Raw genomic sequence first — 15,323 nt, 5'->3', positions numbered from 1 at the left:
TTTATGTTACCACAACCTCTGGAACAGTACTGTGTATAGCACAGACTTTTGACTATAATTAGCTGAATACCAGCTTAAAGAAGAATTTTATCACAGGCCAGTCAGTTATGCCAGGAAGAGTTCTTACTGCTATCAAATGCTCTGGCAGCAAGTGGCCAGAAACGAACCATCTGCAATTCTCCAAGGCTATTGTAAAATGATATACAAATACCACAAACATTTCAAATTACATTTTAAGGTCTCATCTGGGGCTGTGTTTTTCAAACTAAGAATTGCAATCTATTAGTGGGTCCAAAATTAATGAGTCCAACCAGCAAATGAAGAAAGGAAGAGTGAGAGAAGGAAGGATAAATAGAATATAAAATGTTGGAGTGCATTACAGGTAGTGAGAGTATTATTTCATAATCTTTGTTTTGTTCTGTATACTGGGAGTAACATAAAATGTATTTTAAGGGCGGGTTTCAGTAAAAAAAAAAAAAAGTTAGAAAGCAAAGATCTGGGAGACAAACAGAAGTGGAAAAGGATAAAGCAATGCAACTGTTACGATTACCAAATTATGGGTTGGGAGATGAGCCAACTAACACCTTCGTTGACTAGGACAGTTTTGGAAATCTCCATGCCCTTGCAAAAGCCAGACATCCCTATGTGAGAACTGAAGAAGCACCTTCTCTTACAGTAGGCCTACAACAATGCCCAGCAAAGCTCACAGTTGCTCCCACTAATGTTTTTATCTCTTCAAACTTCCAAAGGCAGAGGTCAACTTCTACTTTCTACTAACTCTTAGGCACATTCAATAGTTAAGTTACAGCAGCTAAGATACAGCAGCTCTTGAAAGATAATTATTGGTTCTCGAACAATCCCTTCTGGAAAATATAAATGATATTTCATATCACAATTTAGTGTTTCAAATAAAGCTCTGACATTCAGAAAAGTAATGTGGAAGTGTGACAGTCACACTATTCCACTAAAATGGTCACAATTAAGTCACGTTCAAAGACCTCTAAAATCGCCATGTGAAGAGAATAAACACTAAAATAAACAGAATCTCTGAAACGTTTCAAAGATTCAAGACACACTTGGAGCCATTTAATATTGCAATTAATGGATTAAGAGTCATTCTGTGAAGAGTTAGTATCGGAACTGCCTAAATATTGGCCAACCTGCGTTTTTTCACTGAGTCTATGTTAAGTGTTACTATGAACGCTCAGTTATTGTTTCTTAATTTTATTTATTTGAGAGAGAGAGAGCGCAAGCGCGCATGCACACACATGCCCAAATGTGTGTGGGGGGAGCAGAGGAAGAGGGACAAGCAGACTGCCCTAAGCACAGAGCCCAATGTGGGGCTTGATCCCCTGACCCTGAGATCATAACCTGAGCTGAAATCAAGAGTCTGAAGCTTAATGACTGACCCACCCAGGCGCCCCTGAGTACTCAGTTGTTTTAACAATGATTTCTAATTATTTTTGGGAAGCCACTTAAAAAAACCAAAACACTTTTTGGTGCATAAGGGACAGTTTCATAAATTACAGTTAATATCTGTCCTAAAGGTCCAAGGTGGTGGATATTTCTCAGGATGCATCCATTACTCCTCACAACTAGGGCATATTCAAGTAAAACAAACCCCACTGTTATAGAAGCACATCCCCCATATTATTGTTATAGCTTTTTCTTTTCTCTCTCATATAAACCCACATTTGGCTGCAGAGACAGAAGAGGACAAAAGTGCAGCTATAAAGAGAATTTCTCCAGTTGCAGGGTGAAGGGTACCTTTAATCTCTGCTCACATAGTTTAATGCTCTGCCTGGCTCACTACCTCCTTTTTTCTTATACTTTGAAACTTGCTGGGGCTTGAGACATCAACCCTGGCACAATTACTTGCTAGTTTTATAACATGGTCCCCGATTGTTGGAAAAGAAGTTTCATTCTTTGCCTACTAACAATTCCTCACTGAACACAAATTCCAAAAAGATAAATCTTTGATAAGCACCTACCAGAAAGTCGTTTTGTGCAAGTACAAAAAAATGTACAAAGACAAATTACGGGGTTCACAGCCTCTTATCCCTGGAGGCAAAAAGACTTTTAGTTCAAACCATAATGACACGGGTTTTAATGAAAGAGCTTAAAGAGCTCATTTATTTATCCATTCTGATCAGACATCACTAAGATTCAATTTTGACTAGAGCAGAGGACAAAGCAGGACACTTCTAATCACCCTAGATTAAAGATGCCTTCTTGCTTTCTTCTCCCTTCTGGGCCGCTACACCAAACCTACAGCAGAAATATACCCACCTTCAGGCTAGAATAAACAACATAATAGCTTATTGATCTCTGGTGTAGACCCAAGCCCACAAGTCACCAGGCAAGTAGGGATCACAGGGACTTGATGCAACTAACACTCAAAAGTCATGAACAAGGTTTCCTGATCACACACAAGCATACCATTGGCAACGATCACATCGAATGTGGACCAAACCTTTCTCCGGCCCAAACAAACAAAAATAATGATATGTTAATCAGGTCAGGCAGCAAGTAATACATTTTGAATCATACTGAAAAACTATTTTTTGGTTGTCAGTAAATAATATGTTCATTAAATTCATTTACTGTAATTTCTCAGGTTTTTAAAGTTATCATCATTCAACTCCACAGATAAATGCTTTCAAAAGAGATAATACTTGCTGGTGAATGACGTGTTGACTTAACTCCATCACCACACCATTAGTGGAATGAGTGTTTGTGGCAAATGACTTAGACGTTTTCTAAGTGAAATCTCCAAAGAACGGTAAACTTCTAATTATTTCCTTCTGAAGATATCAAAACACGATTCTAAAAAGTAAAGCTTAACTGTGTTCATTGAAACACCTTTTCAATGCGTTTCACTGATAAACTAAGAACGGTTAAGTCAAAAGTGGAACTCAAGTCTCAAGCAATGAATGCTCTAATTAATTCCATTTAGCTCTAGTTCAGACCCTGATGTAGTAATATAAAGCTCAGTCCTCACACACAGGCTTCAGCCGTCTCTTAACCTCAAAGGAGTATATGCAACGCAATCCACAGACTGGAATGAAGCAACAGTGACAACACTAGCGGCCAGTGATGGATGAAATGACAAATGAACTAGGAGTCAGGGCAGACATCTACGCCCTAAGGGAGAGACTGAGGTGGGGCTGGAAACTATTTTCTGGCCTTCTCCCGCGTGCTGCTTCTGGGGAAGGGACAGGATCCAGCACGCCCGGGACCGACAGAGCCTCGGCCTCCGAGGTGCAGGAGTGGGAAGAGAGCAGCGGGCTGCTTTTTCGGGGATGGGGAAGATGGGGGATTGGAACGGTGGGAATTTCACTGGGGAGAGAACTTCCTGACCCCGGAAGGGTCGGGGGTGGCAGGACCGTCCCGACAGCGGCGACGGCGACCTCCTCTTCCTTCTCTCACAGTCATACATCTTTGTGTGTGTGGATTGTGCAAGGGGCCCTCCAGCCCAGGTCGGTAAGTCCGCCCGCCGCCCGCTCGCTCCACCGGGACTCCCTCCGGCCGGGACGCCCAAACCCCTCTCAGACAACCCCGAGGGTCTGGAGGTGGTGAGTGGACGAAAGCATCTTCGTGTGTGGACACCTCTCGGGGCATCCACCCCTCGCCGGGTCTTTGTCCCGCCGGCGGCGGGGGTCTCTCCCCGGTTCTCGCGGGGAACCCCTGTCCTGGAGGCCTCGGGGCCCAGGGTCGCCCCAGCTTTGTTCGGTCAGCGGGGCGCAGGGACGCGGACACTTACCGTACACTCCGGCGAGGAAAAGCAAGACCAACGCAGACCTCCACCGCGGAGACTCTTTTGTGCTCCAACGACTGGCCATAACCACGGCAGATGGAGTGAGCGAGGAGGAGATGGAGGAGGAGGAGGAGCTGGGGCCAGACGCCGCCGCCGCCACCGAGCCCCCGGCTGCTCCCTGCGCGCTCCGCGGCGGCGGGAGGGGAGGGGCCGCCGCCCGCCCGCCCGCCCGCGCTCCCTCCCTCTGGCCCACCCTCAGCAGCGTGCCAGCTCCCACCCCGGGCGGCGCGAGAGCCCTACGCGGGGCGGCTTTCCCGGGGGCAGGGGCAGGTTGAGCGCACGCGGGCGCGAGGCGAGGGGGCGCCGGAAGCGCGACTCCGGCCTCGCACCGCACAGGCTAGCCGGCGCCGCCACCCGCCAGACGGAGCGCGAGCCGGGACCCGCGCTCATCCGTGCGCTCGGCAATCACCTGGCCCGCCTGCCTTGGTTCCCGCCCCGCGCTCCGCCGGACTTTCCCAGTCTTGGGGCCGGTTTCCCCGCGACTGGAGCCCTAGGAGTAAGGCAGTGCCAATCGATGAGCGAGCACGCGAACGCCGGCCGCGAGGTTCCCGAGAGCTGGGGCGCGGGGGCCCGCAGCGGAGCTCCGCTGCAGTCGGAGGCCTCCTTGTTACCCCTGCGGGTGGTGTGAGGACAAGTTGGGAGGCTGAGGGTGGCTGTGCTTGCGGGGAGAGTGGGTGAACGGAGGCTAGGAACTTGGGAGATCCTCTCCCTTAGCCCGGCGTGCCTCCGCCTAAAATCGGCACGGAGCTGGGGGTGGGTGGGTGGGTGCCGGTTAGTGCTGCCGTAGTCGGCCGGGCCAGTGTGCACGCGTGCCGAGATTCTGGTGCTGGGCACCCACGCTCAAGGTGCCTGGCAGGCGTGAGTCCAGAGAGACTAGAGTGCGGTGCTCTTCCATTCCGGCGTGGAAGCCGCGGGAGAATTGGACATCCCGGGGGCGGGCGGGGAGCGGCGGGGCTGTGGGAAATCGGCCTGCGTGCGCGGCTGGAGGAGGGGGGACGTCTTTCTGCACTCCCTAATTTCCCTAAGCACCTTCCCCCGGTCTCAGCAAGTGCGACTCCTCCTTCCTTTAGCTCTCCGTAGCACTTTCTAAATACTTTTGTAGTGACACTGGCACGCCTGACCTTCCGCCGTGTATTTTTTAAAGTGTTTGTCTGCACGTCTTATCTCCCTTCCTGATCTATCATTGGCCTTTCCATGCACTCTCCTGGCTATTCATTGAAGACCTACAATGCGCTATGCTGTCCCATTGACATAGGTTGTCTCTTTTTAATCCCTAACAACGTTGTGAGATAAACATTATTATCCACATTTTATAAATAAGAAAATGAGACTCTGGTCAAATTACCCGTAACGATATAGCAAATAAATGGTTTGAAACCATTTTTCTCATTCCAAATTCAAGACTGTTTCCCCTATATCACATTTAACTCTGTAGTACAGTGCTTAGTGTATAATGGGTAAATGTTAAATTTTAAGATACACCTTTTGGGAGGTACATTTAGGCTTTGCCTCTATCCCCTACCAATTTGTCCCCTTTAAGATTTTTTTTTTCCAGGAAATGATATTTCAAAAGATAAAAAGTTGATTAACAATAGAAAATCCAATAGTTAATAAATTTTGTACCAGCTGACATAAAGAAAAAACAAAAAACAACCAAATTCCAAAAAATGTTTTCCGTTCTTGCTGGAGAAAAAGGAGCAGCTTTATTGTTTTTCATTAAACAACCTGCAGTTGTCTTACTTAGTTTTACAGTTGTAGACTCTATTTTCTTGTTTCTTCAGATCTCTTTCTAGAAATCGTGCTGCCATAATGACTGTGTTTAGGATAGGCCACAAACAATATGAAGAGAGCCTAGACTGCATCTTCCCCTCTCCACTTTAGTACCATTCAAGGAACACTATCCCCAAGACATGACACACAGTGTCATCAGTCCCTTGACAGATGCATTCACACCCCTCCCGCCCCTATACTTGGTCATCCACTCAGACCTGTCTTCTGGGACTTACCAAGTTCTCAAACTGGTCTTAGGGTCCATTTGAAAACACTACTTGGCGAGAACTCCAAAGAGCTTTGGTTTATGTAGATCGTATCTAGGGATATTTACCATTTACAAATTAAAACAAAAGTTTAAAATATTTGTAAATTGATTTAAAATAAAATATTCATTACAAGTTAACTCTGTTTTCCAAAACAAAAAATTGGTGAAAAGTGTGGCATTGTTTCCATCTTTGTAAATCTCCTTGATGTCTGGCTTAATAGAGGACAGCTGGATTTTTATATCTGCTTCTGCATCCAATCTGTTGCAATATGTTGTTTTGGTTGAAGTATATGAGGAAAATTCAGACTCACACAGATACATAATTGGCAACGGGAGGATCTCATGTACCTCCCCAGGGTTCTCAGATAAAACTTTGAGAATGTTGATCTAGGTGTCTATCTTAATACCTTCAAAACCTAAGTATTTTCTTTCTCATTGCAAAGAATTAATAAATACCCATTCTGAGGTATTAGAGGCTCAGCGCTTCAATGTTCACCAGCCAGAGGTATTTATGTTTCATGAAGGAACATTTTTATTTGTACAGAATCTAATTCTGATAGAATATCAGACATTTGGTAAGCAACACGGGGCAGAATAGTTATTCAATATTACCCCTTTTCTTACCTAATCTAACTGGGCATCTAAATGTCTACTGGGCTAATATGTCAAATAACTCATATACAAAAAAGCACTTAGAAATCTATAAAAATTGTATAAAGTAGTAAGTATTGGTAACAGTTCTAGTGCAGTTGGACTGCTGGCTTGGCTTGGCCAGGGTTCTGACCTGCACCCCACAGAGCATAAAGCGTGCTCCTGAGACTCATATGGTTCTTAATCTGGGTCCCTGGATCCACAGACAGGCTTCAAGGAGTCTCTTAACCTTCCTGAAACTGTACTAAAATTTTGTGCTCATGTTTTTTTATAGGCAGGACTTTACTTAGATTCAGGAGATTCTTAAAGGGCTGTATCAACCATTAAAAAAAGTTTAAGACAAATTGAATGAAACAACTATTTGAGTTGCCTCTTAATTGCTTTCCCAATGGTTCTCAAACTCCTCAAAGACATGCATTCAGGAGTGGAGAAGTACATGGACCGTTTCTTTTTCTCTTGACATATTCTGAAAAGGGCCACAATCCTTCATTTTATGGAGACATGCCCTTAAATAATCCTTTTGTTTTGATTTTAAACTTCCTTTTCCTCCTTGTTCGGTTATCACTATATATAATGGTTTAGTTTTCACTCTTGTCACCAATAAAAATTCCTTCCTTCCTGGTGTAGACCCTGCTCCATTTAGTAGCATTTGAAAATCTCATCAACACTGTGAGGTTAGACTGGGAATTTAAGTCTACCACTCTGAGCATCATCTTTTATTGGAAAAGAAATTGATGATAGTGGTTTTTCTGCTTGGCATGCTGCCAGCAAAGCTAAATCTTTTAACTCCTCCTCAAAGGACTATTATGTTTAAAAAAGAAAAACAAACTTGATAAACACATATAACTAAAAGGGAAAGAAAAAATTTTTCAACTTGAAGTTAAATAAATGAGATATCTTTACAAGCAAATTGTAATTTCCATTGGAGTTGTGTAATATAGGATAGCAAATGAGATCCATCAATCTAGGCAACTTCTCTACCAGTTCCCAAGCACATTTATTGTGGTTATTATTTATTATGTTCTGTGCTATGACAGCATACCCAGCATTGTACCAAGTAGTCAAAGACATAATCCTGGCTCTAAATTAAAGAGCCCGATTCTGCACAGATTTAGTTATGCCCTCATAAACCCAACTTTTTAATTGCAAAACCTAACCGTAGAGCATGCATGAATTTCTAGTGCTAACATCTACTTCTTGTAGACATATATAACAGTTGCCCCTACCAAGAGAAAGGGAAGGAAGGGGAAATTAACTACAGACGTTGGTACTTAGAGATACTCAGAGCATTTTTGTTGTTGTTTAACTGCTAGGTTTCCAAATGTACTTCCCTGTGTTTTTTAAGTTCTTCCTATGATTAACTTAGGTTGCGAACTGGAAATGCCCATGGAATGGAATCTTATCCCCTAGGAGCCCACCGGAAGTGAATTTGGCAATTGTGATGGCAACCCGATGGCTCTTTATTGCCTAATTTCAGATGTATGTACTTATTTGTTTATACTTTGCCCAAGTCCAAAAAGGATTTTCGATCCCCCAGTGTATTTGTAGTAGACTATAGTTGTTAAAAGTATATGTCTTTTTTTTTTTTAAAGATTTTATTTATTTATTTGACAGAGAGAAACACAGCGAGGGAGGGAACACAAGCAGGGGGAGTGTGAGAGGGAGAAGCAGGCTTCCCGCCAAGCAGGGAGCCCGACGCAGGGCTCGACCCCAGGACCCTGGGATCATGACCTGAGCCGAAGGCAGACGCTTAATGACTGAGCCACCCAGGCGCCCCAAAAAGTATTGTCTTAAGAGTTTAACAGCGCTGAGTTAACTTTGGTCAAGTAACCTAGCCTTTTATATCTCTTATTTCCACCTACAAAATCAGGGGGGAAATGGGGTGTCATTAAATTATGTACATGCCTTAAATGGGATAATAATAATTGCTAATATATATTGAGTGCTTATATATTGAGTGTAAGGCTACACATTTAGTCCTCAAAGAATCCTGTGATGTTGATATTATTATTATCCCTGTTTTTCAAATGAGTAAACAGGCACAGAGAAGTTCAGTAATGTTCTCAGAGATCACCAGATAGTAAACGATCAGTATGTAAACTCAGGTAGTCTAACTCCAGAGCACACACTCTTAATCATTCTACCATGGTGTATGTAAAGCACTTAATACAATGCCAGGCATTTAGTCAGTGCTCAATAAATGGCAGCTACTGTTATTAAACATATAAGTGACATGGCAAAAAAAAATGCTTATTCTCTAATATCATACAATTTAAAATAAAATCTATTGAGTTAGTCTCTGCCTTCCTTTTATTTCCCGGAAGTAGCTGGTACTACCTTTAATTTGTTTTAAGTTAGACATAAGCCTCTTCTGCGTTTCTTTTTAAAAAGAAAAGTCATTTTTAAAAGTTTTATTTCCTTGAATTTTAGAAAACATCAAGTGAGTATGAGATGAAGCATAAGTCTGGCTTTTTGACGCTGGTACTAATTTTTTTCAGTGACCTTGTAGTCATTATTTATAGTTTCCTTGGAAGATCAGAGAACCTTAGGTTGCTTATTGCCTTAATCTTTAGTAAAGATCTATGACAGATTTTTCTGATCCCAAAGAATACATGAAATCATATGAAACTGCTCAGTTATCAGGCCATGAAAACAGAGGTCATTTCTACTAAAGAATAGATTACTCCAACTTCATCATGAAAAGAATATTCTCCTTGGAAATGCCCAGGTGGGTTTGCATTTTGAATATATACCAGCTGTGATGGAAAAGAACAGTCTAATCCTTTTGTTTCCTGTAGTCAGCTGCCTCCCTTGCACAGCAGGGGACGTGCAAGAAATAGCGGCAAAAAGCATTTCAATATAAAAATTGTATTCTCATACTCGATGAAATGAAAAAAGTTAAACACCTCAGAACATTACGTCAGTTGGTTCTAGTCACCAGGTCACTTAACTCCAGTCACCAAAACTTTTTTCTGGGTTATTATTAGCTCTGCTTAAGTACAGACGCTCCTGAGATGGAGACCCCAATTTCTAAATTGTCATCTGTGCAAAATTTCGTAAAATACTTTTCGCCCTTTCAGTGTGGGACTTAAGGGTAGTTCCTGGCAGTTAGCAACTAGAGAACTAGCTCCATAGAAGCTGCTTCCGCTGGCCTGTGAATGAGAAAGAGGACACAGTCCCAGAGTAGGCTGTGCTGACTTTGCTGTCTCTGGATTAGATTCCCAGCAGTGCTAACCTGCAGTGCTCCAGGGACTAGGATATGTAGGCATCAGGCTCCTTAGGACATTTTGCCCTTTTTTTCCCTGTGGCCTCACACAGGCAAAGCAGAGAGAGCCAGATTGCCTACCACGTACATTTATTCTTTCCCGCTCTCTTCCTCTCTCTCTCTATTCAGTGGATGATGTCTTCCAGGAAGTCTGTTCTCAGTGTTGTTGACCCTCATCAGAGCGGTTAACCTCTTGCCTCAGGAGACTCCGTCTAATCCACACTTTGAACCTGTTCTGGCAAGCCACCTCATGGGCACTCTGCCTTAACTCAGAAAAAGCACGTTAAGAATTGAGACATGGACCAATCTCTGGAGATGGGAGAAGTATTTTGAATTCACTAATGCCATCTATGGCCTGTGGACTGCTGTGCATTTGCTAATCTGAAGGGTAGAACTAGTGTATTCAGATTCTCCCATCTTCACTGAGGGAGGTGGATAAAGGAGGGAAGAGAAAGGTCCAGTGAGACAGGGACTTTTGTCTGTTTTGTTCACTACTGTATCCTTAGCCCCTAGAAGAAGGCCCATCTCCGGAGATGCTCAATAAACGTGTGTTGAGTGAATGAATGAGGGAGTTGAAGAATGAAACCGATCTCTGGGGGAAAGGAGAAGCAAAGCTGTTAGGGTAATACAGAGAGAACCAATACTTTCTGTGACATTAGTACCCCGGTGGTGGCCTGCAGAGAAAGCTGCTTGTGTTGGAGTCCACACACAAATGGAGTGAACCATTAATTCTTGTTCTCCTAGGAAGAGCCAATAACCCTCACTGCAGGATGAAGCCCATATCACCTTGTGTGCCCATGTCCAAGATACTACTCAATGAGGTTTTGAAAAATTATTCTGGTATCAAAGCCCTGTTTTGTACAATCTTATTGCCAGTGTTTAATATTTCTGGTATACCACAGGTTAAATGGGTTGTTAATGGCCTCAACTGGCTTTATAATATCTGTAAGTTGGGCACTACTTATTTTATTAATTATTAAACAGGATGTTTGTTCTCCAGTTCAGCAGAAACCCTCAGAAAAGAAGGCTTTTCAAAACCTTCTTCAGAAAGCTGTAAACTAACACCTTGCTTCAGGAGTGCAGATTCCAATTCTATTATCTGTGAAGTTAAGCTGAGTTCATCAGTCTAAGTGATGAAATCTGTGTCCCATGTGAAATTAGGATCAGAGGCCAGAGAAGGGAACCCAGATGGCCAGACCTTCACCTATGAATTCAAGATTTGTCCAAGGGATCATGAATTTCTGGGTCCTCAGTCACTCCCATATTAAAATGTAAGTACAGGGGTGCCTGACTCGCTCAGTGGATAGAGCTGCGACTCTTGGTCTCAGGGTTGTGAGTTCAAGCCCCACACTGGGTGTTGCGATTACTTAGAAAAATAAGATAAAATAAAATCTTTAAAATGTAAGTATAAAGAGCACTTTCCAACTTCCAAATTCCAAGGTAAGTTATCTTTATTATTTATCATTTGCTATTTTCAATATTCTCTCCAAATATGCAAATTTGAATATGAATTTGCTGAAGTAGATTGTTCAGCAAAATAAAATCAATTCTCTAAGAATTAACTAGAATATTGTTGGGATCTTCATAATAATTCACTCCCCATATTTTTGAATACTTGAAATATTCTAAGGATTGTGAAATGTGGAAGTTCACACTACCTAACTCAATCACCTAATGGGGGAGGTTCTACTCTGTCAGGCTAGTCATTGCAGATACAAAGGAGCTTATAATCTAGTAGGGAAACAGATATACCAATAAATATAAGCAACAGTCATTCATTAAGCAAATATTTACTGAGCGCCTAATATGTGCCAGTCATTTTTTCAGATGCTGGGGTTGCTCAGTGCACAAACCTGGTACCTGCCACAGAGAGGTACACACACAGAAGATGTGCCACGGGGGAGAGTTAGAGAAGTCCTCACAGAGGGAAAATACTTGACTCGAGGAAGGGAACATTAGTAGGAGATTGACGATAAAAAAGGAGCTAGGCCAGGGATGACAGAAAAACATTGCAGGCTGAAAAATATCAAGTAGAAATGGAAGAGGACAGTAGGGTGTGATATGGGAATGTAAGTAGTTTGGTATTGCTGACATAAAACTGTGTGTGTGTGTGCGTGTGTGTGTTCGGGGTAGGCAAGAAATAAACCTATAATCATAAATTATATCATAAAGGGTCTTAAATGACATGGCTATATGTATAGATTTTATTCTGTAAAATGCAGGAGATGGGGAGTCTTGAAAGAATTGTGAGCAGAGGAGTCATGTTCCACTTTGGATGAAGCCTGGAATGGGATGCAGAGGGAATCTGGAGACAAGCCAGGAGGATATTACAGCAGTGAGGAATAAGATGGACTGGTGAGTGCTCACTGGTAGTAGGAATGGAGAGTAGTTAACACAATCAATAGTTGTTTGGAAGGTGAGAAGCTACGATTCTCAGATTTGTAGTTTGAGTACCTGGATGGTAGCATCTTTTCCCAGGACAGGGAATACAGGAGAGGGTGTGAGGTGGGGAGAAGAGGACCAAGAAAAAGTGAGTATAACTTTGGGCCAGCACATTCAGGTAGAGAAGCCCAATACACAATTGGATATACTGTATATCCCAGAGGAGAAAAATGGGCTCAAGATTGAAAACTACTAGCATCGATAGGATTGCTTTTGGAAAGGATAAGTTTTCCTGTAAAAAATATGAAAAGCATCAGTATTTCAGGGAATAGAGGTAGTAGAGGGAAAACAAATGGCCAGAGGGTAGGAGGAGATGCAGAAAAGCCCCATGTCACAGAAACCAAGCACAGAGAGTGTTAAGAATAAAGGAGAGGCAAAGACAGCAAGTAATAAAAGAGTGTCAATGCCAAAGACAGCAAGTAATAAAAGGTCAAGATGTAAAGAGGAATGAATAGAATTGGCTGCAAGGAAGTCTAATGTACATATCTGAAGGCTTCCACAGGCCTTGAATTTAGATCAAAGATGAAGTCTTGGTGACCCATATATTTTCTTACTTCATCAAGCATTTTAGCCTTTCCCTGCCTCAGACCATTATGTCACGGTATTACCCATTTTGAGTTTAAACTTAAGGGTTTCCAAGTTCAGCATGGGCCTCGGACACAATGTTGAAGGACATAGTTTGTCTTCCTCATCCAATATTTCCTTATTCCGTTATTTCCCCTCTTCCTTCCCAGCCTTGCTCACATTTTCTTCCTCTGACCTCAGACTCCTGACATGTTCATGCTTTCTGACCCTCACTTTTGCTGCGTCAGAAATGATTCTCAGGAAAGACCTTCAAAAGCGAATCCTTCTTGAAGCCAAATATGGTTTCTCTGCCAGGAGTACAAGGGAGAAAACACTAAACATCTGTAGCAGACATTTCAGGGTAGAATGTAGGTGGATGGGGGAGAGATTTGGGGCCAGGGAAGTTTTCCCAACGCCCCTCTCGGGTGACCTCTTACCACAAGGCAATCCTTGCCTGAGGTAGAAGATACGGCCATGCACGAATGCCTCATTTTTCCTCCTGGAACCATACTAAACCTTTAGAAGACTTAAAGGTCACACACACTTATTATATCAGTAATGTTCTTTTTGGAAATTATATTTTTGGCTGATAGTATTTCAATGTACTTAGTTGCTAACGTAATAGCCAAAGAACACATACCCTTTATCTTGTTTAATGCCAATTACCCTGTCACTATGTTGCTCAGAGCTATTGGAATAACTTCAAATGTGGTTTGGGACAGACAAGTTCAACTCTACAGAGGCCATGTATCCATGTCCACTGAATCAGCTGTTTCCTGTTGAATTTTTAAAAGCAATATTAATGACTGACTTGTACAGCCAAGTAGCTTGATCATGCTTTTAATTTAATTCGGTTGTTAGGGAAAGGGAAACAATCTCATTAATCATTCTTTAAGGTTCAGTTTATGCATGTGGCACAGATACTGCTTTTCCTGCAACAGCCTCTGCTCAAGTTCTTTGTTTGGAAATAAGGAGTAGCTCAGTGAGTGAGAAATTTTATTGTTCTGAACTTCGTTTCTAAAAGCAAAGGTGAATGACAAGAGGTTTTGCCTATTCTGATATGCAGTGGAAAACCAGATTAACTTTTTCTCAGTGTATCATTTAAAATGTGTTATGCTTTCATGGATATGTTTGTATCTCATGTAAATTAGTTATGCTCTTAATCCTCTATTTACACTTAAGCCTCAGGGAACAAGGTTCCTAATAAACACATTGTGTTAAAATATTCCTTTAGCAAAAGAGAAGCGGAAGTAGACCAGCCCATACATATTCTCACCAGCAAAGGCCCAGTGCCAGAGGCATGTGTGGGTCCTGGCCAGAAAGCTCAGTGGCAAGCTCCCAGGGGCCGGAAGCAGTAGATTAGCAATGTCTTCCATTTAGGTTCAATTTGTGTTGTGTAAGAATCACAGAAGGAAAATCTTTAGCACATCCCTTCATGGTCTGACCAGAATAAATTGGGTGGACGAATAATAACCATAGTATTTAAGGAAAAGTACTCTCTAAGAAATAGAAGCATTACTCAAAGATGAGAAACTTATCATCAGAAAAGAGAGCTAGGCATAGAAATGTCAGAATAAAAATAATCTACTCAGGACCTGGTGTGATTTTATTTTCTCTGAGGTTCTGTCAAGGACCATTAAATAGGAGAGGCATTTATAGAATCATAAGACTGTCAGAGCTGAAAGGGTTGTTTCTAGGCCAATCTCCTAATTTTACAGGTGGGAAAACTCAGACCCATTTGTATAGGGTATTAATATTCTGTGAATTCTGCTAGAGGACAGGTATTCTGGGAGCAATGGGGACCTAGAACTAGACCTCACACTTGGGTGGAGGTGGGGGAGGAAAAGAGGGACTGGCTTCCAAAAGGGAAGCCCAATCTCATGGAAAAAGCATAATATATGACGGGTGCAGCAACTGAGAGAAGGGCTTATCCTGGACAAGTAGCCTCAGCTGGAAAAATAAGGAGGAGAGGGCTCCTTGGCCTTGGGGTCCTTCTCATTTTGGAAAGGAGGAGGAATCAACCACAGGAAATTGAGTAGGAGCAGCCAATGGAAGAAGACCAGGAGGATGTCAGTATTCCGGCAGTGGGAGTATTCCGGCAGGTGCAGAGCACACAACTGGTACAAGGAGGCCAGCAGTGGATCCTGAGCAGGCAACCTGGGCCTTAGTTATCCATCTTCAGTTCAGAGGCAGGTGTCTCATCCCTGCCCTGAATAGAAGGGAAGTCTAACAAGAGCAAAACAGGGCTCCAATATCAGAAAGATACCTAACTAAGGTGCCAGTTAGGCTAAAAATATATACTCAGCATTGAATGAAACTGGATGTTCAAGAGGGGTATTTTACAGAGATTCCTAGTACCAGGGTGCAGGGTGAGAGCTGATAGAAGCAATGTAGACAAATGGTGTGTCCAACACCCTAAGTTCCTCTTAAGGAAAAGATTTTTTCTAAGAAACTCTGGTATGTGGAAATCCATGGTTCCAGTTGTGAGGAGAAGAGGTCTTCAAGTCCCATGAAAAGACATTTAGTCACTTCTAACATTGCAGACT

General features: G+C 42.7%; 1 protein-coding gene across 2 annotated transcripts in view; it reads right to left on the bottom strand.

The window, feature by feature from the left end:
- LRP12 (LDL receptor related protein 12) overlaps window positions 1–4,182 on the bottom strand; it is a 73,699-nt gene extending 69,517 nt beyond the window's left edge. For both annotated transcript variants that reach the window (XM_045896077.3, XM_045896078.3), the window contains exon 1: window positions 3,764–4,182. In XM_045896077.3, the coding sequence (XP_045752033.1) occupies window positions 3,764–3,842 (79 nt within the window). In that variant the 5' untranslated portion in view covers window positions 3,843–4,182. The remainder of the gene's footprint in view (window positions 1–3,763) is intronic.
- Between the last annotated feature and the right edge of the window lie 11,141 nt (window positions 4,183–15,323).

This window comes from Mirounga angustirostris, unplaced genomic scaffold, assembly GCF_029215605.1.
Source record: "Mirounga angustirostris isolate CCGP_5_RB_7025 unplaced genomic scaffold, mMirAng1.0.hap1 SCAF_4, whole genome shotgun sequence".
Classification (NCBI taxonomy): Eukaryota; Metazoa; Chordata; class Mammalia; order Carnivora; family Phocidae; genus Mirounga; species Mirounga angustirostris.
The sequence above is the reverse complement of the archived record's forward strand: the minus strand, read 5'-3'. Positions and strand labels throughout refer to the sequence as shown.